This window comes from Hippocampus comes, unplaced genomic scaffold (assembly GCF_001891065.2).
Source record: "Hippocampus comes isolate QL1 unplaced genomic scaffold, H_comes_QL1_v1.1 scaffold166, whole genome shotgun sequence".
NCBI classification, from domain to species: Eukaryota; Metazoa; Chordata; class Actinopteri; order Syngnathiformes; family Syngnathidae; genus Hippocampus; species Hippocampus comes.
The window spans coordinates 457,370-466,229 of NW_017805452.1; the positions used below are offsets into that span (position 1 = coordinate 457,370).

Below are 8,860 nucleotides of genomic sequence, written 5' to 3' on the forward strand. Positions count from 1 at the left end.
TTTTTAGCTCACGGTTATCATGCCATCAGAATCTGATTCAGGCCCGTGGCGATTTCTGACAGCCCCTCAAAGACAAAGCCAAAAAGGCAGAAGAACACAAGTTGATGACGACAAGATGAAGATGAAGATGACGAGGCCAAAGCCCAACAAGGAAGAAGACGACAGGAGATAAAGAAGCAGAGGGAGACAAGAGCACAAGATGACAAGGACAAAGCCGAAGCGCGTCGCCTTTGTCGGCCTCCAAATCTGCGCCTGTGCCGCATTTTCATCGGGTGCCACAACCTCCTCTTTCATCCGGCCCCGCTCCATGATTGCATCTGACCCCAATCCCCTTTCATTCTCTTCAAATCCATCTCCGCCGCGGATCTAATCGGCCGGCTCGCACCTTGAGCCGCCGCTGCGACGGCTAATCGCTTCCGCGGGAAACCCGGCAACCGAATCCATCACCGAGCCCGCTCGGATGCCAAAAATCCACCCACCCCAGGTCCCCCAACCCGTGGGAGAAACTGTTGCGAAATCAGGACTGTGCGAGCTAATCATTGTGTTATATTGCGCTAGGCTAACGTGTCTAAACAGCAACATAACGAGTCATTTCGCTTCCTCAAGCAGCCGTGACGACGCGATAATGAAGACAACCAATGCGGATAATCACCCGGCGACAATTGCGATTCCTTAATGATGCTCATTAGTTTGCGGCCCATGCTAATTGCGCGGATTTACAAAATAAACCACCTGCCCCCCCCCCCCGCGTGTCGTCGTTCTAACGGCGGCAGGTAGCAAACGCTGTCTCTGCACCTTCTCTTCATCCTGACGCCAACGACGTTGGGTGAGCTGTCAATTTGACACACACACACACACACACACACACACACACACACACACACACACACACACACACAATCTCAAATTCACGCACACTCACTGACACATACGCTGACTCATTCACACACACTTACACTCACATTTACTCTCACATACTTAATGTCACTTGCACAGTCACTCACAAACTCTCACACAGTCACTCTCACACACGAGCGCTCACACACACATGCAGTCTCAAATTCACACTCTCAAACAAACACACACACTCACGAACACGTGCTCTCACACATTCACACGTACTGACACTCACATTTACCCTTACACACTGTCACTTACATAGTCACTCACAAACTCTCACACACTCACCGCCACACATTCCCTCTCTCATAGGCGCACACACACACACAACTCATGCCAGTCCTCACAATGTCTTGAGTACAAGAACATAGTCACTCACAAACTCTCACACACTCACCGCCACACATTCCCTCTCTCATAGGCACACACACACACACACACACACACACACACACACACACACACACACACACACACACACAGACACACACACACACACACAACACGTCTACTTAAACAACACACTGGAGGACACGCATACTCGGTGTCAGTCAGCCTTTGAGGGCTGCATCTCTGCGGGCCTCAGATTACAGTTAATCCACAACTGTTGGAATGAAAGATTAGCGAATGATTCACCTGCTGCTGCTGCTGCTTCTGTGAATGTGTGTGCGTACGTGTGTGTGTGTGTGCGCGCGTGCGTGCGCGTGTCAGCGGAAGAAAGGTCTGTTGGGAAAGACAACACGCCCGCGAGCTGCGAGAAACATCGGCAAACTTGTCAAAAGCGCACGCGCGCACTCCGGCAGCTCATTAACTTGTTCACACTGCAGATGCCTTTGAAAAGGCCTTTCAAGCAGCAGAGTTCAAAGGTTGAACGCAAGAGAGTACACACACACACACACACACACACACACACACACACACACACACACGTACGCGCACACACACACAAAGCGCGGCTGGTGTGTCAATGTCTGCATTTAATTGGATCAACGCTCGTCCCTCGTGGCCGGCCAATAATGGGGAGGACGTGAGTAACATGTGAGAAGCCAGCTTCCTGTTTAGGAAAAAGTCAACGGGGAGGGGCTACTGGCAGCGCCACGGGGCCAAGACATGACTGGATGAATGGAAGGATGGATGCAAAAGGGGCGCGGGGGGGGGGGAAATCGATGCTGACGGAGTGAATGGCTGGACGGACGGAGGCAGCAGAGACTGATGGATGTTGGGACAATTTCGTCGGATGCAGTCGAAGGAATGGAATCATTGGCGGATGTGAGGAAACAGCGCATGGTGGATGAAGCGATGGATGCAAGAAAGCGAATCGTCGGGAGAGGACGGATGAAGGGAAGAATGTCGGCAAGAGGACGATGGGTGAATGTGTGGAAAGGCTGGCTGGATGAATGGTTGGACGCAGGGGAGAATGGTTGGACAAATGATCAGATGCGAGGGGGGGTGATGGATGATGTATGGAAAGGAGGGAGGGATGAATGAAGGGTTGGATGAAGAGAGAATGGATGGACGCGTGCAAAGGACGAACGGATGGATCAATGGTTCCAACGTACGGAGCGAGCGGATGGATGCGCGGAAAGGACCGATGGATGAATGAGCGGTTGGATGCAAGAAGAGGATGGATGGGCGCAGGGAGAAGATGGACGGATGGAAGAAGAGTGCAACGCGAGTAGAGGATGGATGGATGGATGGATGGATGGATGGATGGATGCGTGGAAAAGGACAGACGGATGGATTCACGAACGGTTGGGAAGAAAAGATGCAGGGAGACGCTTCGGCAATGAGCGTGTGACCTGGTTCACTCCTCCGTCTGCTGAATAATTCAGACACACATGCAGTCCCATGTCACGCGCTCTCTCACACACATACACACACACACACACACACACACACACACACACACACACACACACACACACACACACACACACACACTCTCGCACGCACGCAGCACCTTGTCTGTGTGTGCGTTTCCTGCATGTTTGGCAAACAAACACGCGCATCTGGATAAAAGCGGATAAAAGCACCGGCGAGGAAGTACACACTTGACTTCCTGTGTCCGTCCTGTAACCCGGTGACCCAAAAGAACACACACACACACACACACACGCACGCAGGCACACATGCAACACAAATAAACACACTGTTGGGAATCTAAGCAACCAAAAATCCCCCTCCAGCCCCGATAAACACAACTGCACGCACACACGCCCTTATATGTCATTATCCAACTTCCGAGGCACCTTTATGTGTGCCGCAACGGAGATATTCCGCCGGGCGTTTGGCGTCAGAAGCGAGGATCAATTCATGGGTAAGCGCTTCCTTCCTGTGCTGCATGTCAGAATTCTCTTCGCCAAAGTCGTGAACGGAGGACATCGGGCAATTATGACCATGCGCGATTTTTATTTTTTGGAAGTGATGAACATTGCGAAAATGCCGCTGTCCGATTCTGCACGAGAGATTTCAAAATGCCAAAAAAAGATTTGGTGTCAGGAGTGGCTCAATTCACAGATAAACACCAAGCACCACTATTGCGGAGTGAGAAATGGATTCCCATCTAGTCCATTTCATTCATTGATGTCGGGAGTCCAGTCTGGCATGGCTGTCCCGTTCCGAGCTGCTCGCTGTGCCCCCCCCCCCCTCCCCTCGCCGCCTCCCACCAAGAACCATCTCACATCCCTGCCCTTTGTTAACCCAATTAGAGAACAGGGGAAACTCTCGGCCTCGGGGAGGGTAACGTCTTTTTCGAGTAGGGCTGAACAGTTTTGAAAAATAGTCGAAGTGCAATTTTTTTTTTTTGCCCTCATTATTTCACTTTTTTTTTCCAAGGCCTCTTCCCGTGTATTTTTTGGACAAACATAAGTAATCTGCGTATCTGTCCAATAGAACGTAAATGTTTTAGTCTTCTCGGTTAGACTGGTGCGGAAATAAAAGCAAATTGGTGAACCGTGAATGAAAACGAAAGACAGTTTCCCTACTTAAGAGTTTGAGCGGTAAACTTACTAAACACTTGGCCTGGCGGTCTTTTTAAGCATGTGACAAGATCACAGAATTCTACTTTGAAGAAGAATCTATTTTATTGGGTGGCGATTTTGTTGTGTCGGAAGAGGACGGACAAGCCGTGAAAATCGGTTAAAAAAAAAAAAAAAAAAAGCAAAGCGGGGTGATCCGAAGCGCAGAGGCTCTGACAGAGGTGGTTGCCTTGGCAACGGAGAGCAGGTAGCACCGGGCTTGCTCCCTCGCTCATCCCGGGGGAACCAGTGGTGGAAGCCTCCCTGCCACCCCCCCCCACCTCTTTTTTCGCACCCTTCGTCCCGATTCCATCTGCGTTTTTTGTGGACACAAATGTGTGTTTGGGGGGGGGGGGTACACACATGCCCTCTCATCTCCACGCTTGCCATTAACTTAACCCCTTTTCCATCCTTCCTTCCACTCCCCCTCATTATCTCCCTCTCTCCCTTTTTCCACTCCTCCTCCTTCCTTCCGCTGCCTCCATTTTCATCTCAGCCCATCTGCGGAGAATATGTGTGTGTCTGTGTGCGTGTGTGTTGCAACTTCCCAATTACTGCAGGAGAAGTGCGCGCTCGCGCATGTGTGTGTGTTTAGTATCTGCACAAGCGGCATTTCTCCGCCCATTTTGACCAGCCTAAATGAAAAGAAAAAAAAAAAAAGCACCTCGAGGGTTCTACAGTCTCCCCGTCTGACTCACTGCGAGTATTAAAGACTAGCACGCTATCACCGTGTGTGAGTGTGTGTGTGTGTGTGTGTGTGTGTGCGTAAGATAATAACATAATAACAGGCTTTAATGTGCTGTTACGTAGGAGCAAGCATGCTCGCACTGGTTAACGGCGTGTTTGTTTCCTCAAAAAAAAAACATTCCAAACACTCCCAGTGTCGGTGGCAAACATGTTGAAGAAAAACCATCAACAAAATGGCCAGCAAGAGCAAAACTCGGCTGCTTTGCCTCTGAAACGAGCCGTAGCATGATTTTACATCCATGTTTTGTATTTTGGGATTTAGAGGGGAAAATATGAACACAAAATGGCCGCCAGGACAATTGGCATTTTGGGAACTTTCACAGCAGCTACGCCACGAAAAGAAAGATTACCAAATCATTTTTTTTAAATCCAATATTCTTCTTCATTTTTTTTTTTTTTTTGGTTTTGTTTTCAAAAAACATTTGAATGTTATGTACGAAAGTACGCTAACAGACTTTCAATTTTCTTTGAAATTTATTTGGGGAGGGTTTCCTAATCCTGAGAAACAGTTCAGATTGGACACATCAAAACTCTGCATTAGCATTTAGCATATTTGGTTCACCCTCATCACCGTTTGCACGTTTTTCGTATTAATGCAGTGGGAGACGTTCCATCACAATTCTTTCCAATTCCTGAAAAAAAAGCATCGCCATGAATCTTGTGAGCATTTTTGGCATAAATTTGTTGCCACTACCGAGTTTTTGTTATGAATAGGGCTTGGCCAGTCCGGATAGCAGGTATCAGTATCAGGCCAATACCCACCACAATTTCAAGTATCGGGTACTCGTGAAGGTTGCTGATGCCAACCACAGATACTTAAGTCAAAAAATATATATCTATACCTGGCAAATGCTGTGGCAGATTGACACATCAGCGAATCATCATATACATCGGAAAGAGAGGTCTTTGTACACATTTTTTGCGATTGGGTTAAATACATTTTGATATCAAATGTACGAGGTGCATCGGTACTAAGTATCAGTGAGTATACAAACAGTGAATACTTTTATTGGTATTGGTCTTGAAAAAAAGGTGGTGTTGAACATCCCAAGTTATGAATACCGACTACTGTCGCCTCTTTCGGGACTCCGGCTCCGAGTTTTTGATTTGAGCTCCAAGTCCCTCAAATGTTTGATGATAAATGGGAATTTCCCTCAGAGAACCCGTGAGAACCAAAAATTCTCAAGAGACCAAAATGACGTGAGTGTTTGGGTATGTTTGTGTGTGGGGATTCTGGAGGGGTGGGGGTGTACGGTGGTTGTCTGAAAGCTGTCTTTCTTCACCCACGCTGACCTCAAGCCGTCAGCAGAACCGGATATGAACCGCAACCTCTTTCATTTCCTTTATCCACGAGGAGCCCCTCCCCACCCGCAGCTTCACACACACACCTGAAATACCTCCAGGCGCCCTCCCTCGGGGGTCTTTTCTACCTGTATGCATGTGTGAGGGCACTCTGTGTCACCCCCCCCCCACCCCCTGCTTCAGCTTCCTGTGTCAAACTGCCTCCTGCATTTCACACTCGGCCTCCATCTCGCCTTGCTCAAGCTGCTCGGGATCTTTGCCGCCCCTTCTCGCGTTCGCGTTCGCACTATGGGGGGCTTTGTTTGCCAACGCCGAAGGAGAGGGTTGGGGGTGGTGGGTAGCTGAAGCCGTGGATTCGTTGCGATCGGCGGAGGGAACACGACGCCTCGGAGGAGCTGGCCAGGACAAGTGGCTGGCATCGGGAGAGTCCCGACTTTTTTTCGGCGAGGCCCACACGCTGACAGATGGACAATCAAGTCTCTCATGAAGGACACACACGCTCACATGCACACACACATGCATGGGCCATCCTTGGAACACAACAGATGTTTGTGGGAAAATCATGCAAAACACAGCCGGGCGAACGTGATAGCACAAGTTGCGATAACAGGAAGTAGACATAAATACATTACATGCGCGTGCTCCCACACACACACACACACACACACACACACACACACACACACACACACACACACACACCTCTTTCTTTCTCATGAAAAAAAATGCATGCAATGCATACAGACTCACATCACACTCACTCACACATCTGTCTCTGTACACATGATGGCAGACTAGTTCAGGTCCAGGCCAGCACGCTCTTTGCTACGTTAACCGACTGACCCAGCAATAATCCTGACGAGTGTGAGGTTGTGTGTGGGTATGAATGACTGTTGAGGAGCCGTGTCAAAACCTTTTAGCACTTAAAAACACACGCGCACACAAACCCCCTTGATAATTCACACTACTATACTGGCCGGTGGCTTTTAAAGAGCCTACTGTATATGATGTACAGAGATAACGTTAATGAGGAAAGTATAAAGTTTATCAAAGAATAACATAGCGTCAAAGTATGAAGGATTTTTCTTTGTCTTTTAAGCCGTATAGGAGGGCCATAACATTTTGTGCCTTTAAGAGGCGTGGCCTACAGAGTGCCACCATGAGCCGGAGTTGCTCCTTGTGAGTGTTCTCATTTCAGTTCACCAGCAACGAACTCTTCCAAGAAACAACTCCATTTCTGCGGTTGGCATCACTCACACAGGACTCCCTTCAAATTTCGTCTATTTTTGCCCTTTGCCTGCCTTTCTCTCAATGATTTTCTGTCTTCACTGCCTCCTCGTCCTCCTCCACGTACTCCAAGGATAAATGTGACTCCATCGGGAACGGAAGACGTGGGCGTGTTGTGACGGTGGTCTCGTTTTTTTCGAGAGGGGGGTGGAGGAGGAGATGTAGGGGTTCCGATGACATCATCCATCCACCTCTATGCGTGTAATAAATTGTGCCCGCTACCCCACCCACCAAACTACCCACCCCCTTCTCCCAAATTAACGCCAGGATGCGAGGCCGGTGACACAGACGCCACAACCCGCAGAGCCCATATACAAGCTCAATTAGAGATTACCCACTAATTACTCACTAACGCGCGCGCGCGCACGCACGGAAGACCGTACGTACGAACGCACGCGCGAATGTACGTGCTAGCCTACAGAGGTCTGTTATGTAGGTCGAGTGCAGGATTTCCTCGTGGATATCATCACTCCCGTCTCATTAATGACGCATGCGCACACGCACGCGGATACTTAAGTGGATGTGGAGGTGCGCGTGCACACAAAGGAACAACATGGCGGGGTTAAGGTAGGTAGGTAGCAAGGTAGGTAGGTAGGCAGGTGGGGTGCTAAGTAGGTAGGTAGGTAGGTAGGTTGACTTACCGCGTGTACGTAAGCCCCCGGCACAGCGGCCAGCGCCAGCAAGAGCAACCCGGGCAGCAGCCTCATGCTCGCTAGCGGGTTACGCGGCCACAGCCTCCCGGTTGGTGGTAACCGCCGCTGCCTCCTTCGAGGGGGTGTCGTCGAAGCCGTCTGTGGTCCAACTTTCAGAGCGCGCCGCCGGCCAACCTTTTAAAATCCACACACACAAAAAAAGAAGCCGGACGAAGAAGAAGGTCCCCCTCCTCTTCTCGAGTTCCAGGCCACCTCTCCGCTCGCTCCTGATGGCTTTACTGGCTAGTCTCGCCTCCCTCCGGCTGTCTTTCCTCTCTCTCGCTATCTCCTCCCCCCCTCGCCGCTCAGAAGGCAGGATGTTCCGTATGGAGACGCCGCCTGGAACCGCGAGTCTGTCGGGAGGAGGGGTTGACTGAAGGGGGGAGGGTAGGAGGAAGTGGGGGTTCCGCGGAAGAGGATTGCCCCCTGCAGCTCGAGCAGGTACCCACAGCGGAAGTGGAGGCCTTCCCGCTCTTTTTTCTTCTTGGCGTTGGTTAGTTGGGTAATTTTTTTTCAAGTGGGGCGGTTAAACACCTAAGTCACTGTGAACCGCCCTTCACTGTTGTCCGTTCAGTTGTGTCGAGCGCACCACTCACGTTGGCGTCATATGGAAGGATAAATCTTCAAGAAAGTGTTACTATTTTTATTTTCCCAGGGGGGCGGTACACACCTTCTTTTCACTACTCCGCCCCCCCCGTACTGATGCACGAAAGATGTGTCAAACGCACCATCGACCATCAGATTTCATTTTCATGGTTGCATAGCAACCGAGCAGGTGCTCAGTAGCACACACACGAACACACAGGCGGAGAAATAAGGATTTTAAAAATAGCCCCCCCACATTTAATTTTAATTCAGTGGATGTCGCACTTCACTCGCGCCTGTCCATTATTCGTCTTGTAAATATCACGTCAC

At 49.9% G+C, this 8,860-nt stretch overlaps 1 protein-coding gene across 2 annotated transcripts in view; it reads right to left on the reverse strand.

The window, feature by feature from the left end:
• The window catches only part of sdc3 (syndecan 3), a 27,974-nt gene extending 19,240 nt beyond the window's left edge, over positions 1 to 8,734 (reverse strand). Inside the window, exon 1 of one of the 2 annotated variants that reach the window (XM_019874199.1) lies at positions 7,895 to 8,734. In XM_019874199.1, the coding sequence (XP_019729758.1) occupies positions 7,895 to 7,960 (66 nt within the window). In that variant the 5' untranslated portion in view covers positions 7,961 to 8,734. The remainder of the gene's footprint in view (positions 1 to 7,894) is intronic. The other variant, XM_019874198.1, reaches the window with a different exon arrangement.
• Positions 8,735 to 8,860: the final 126 nt, after the last annotated feature.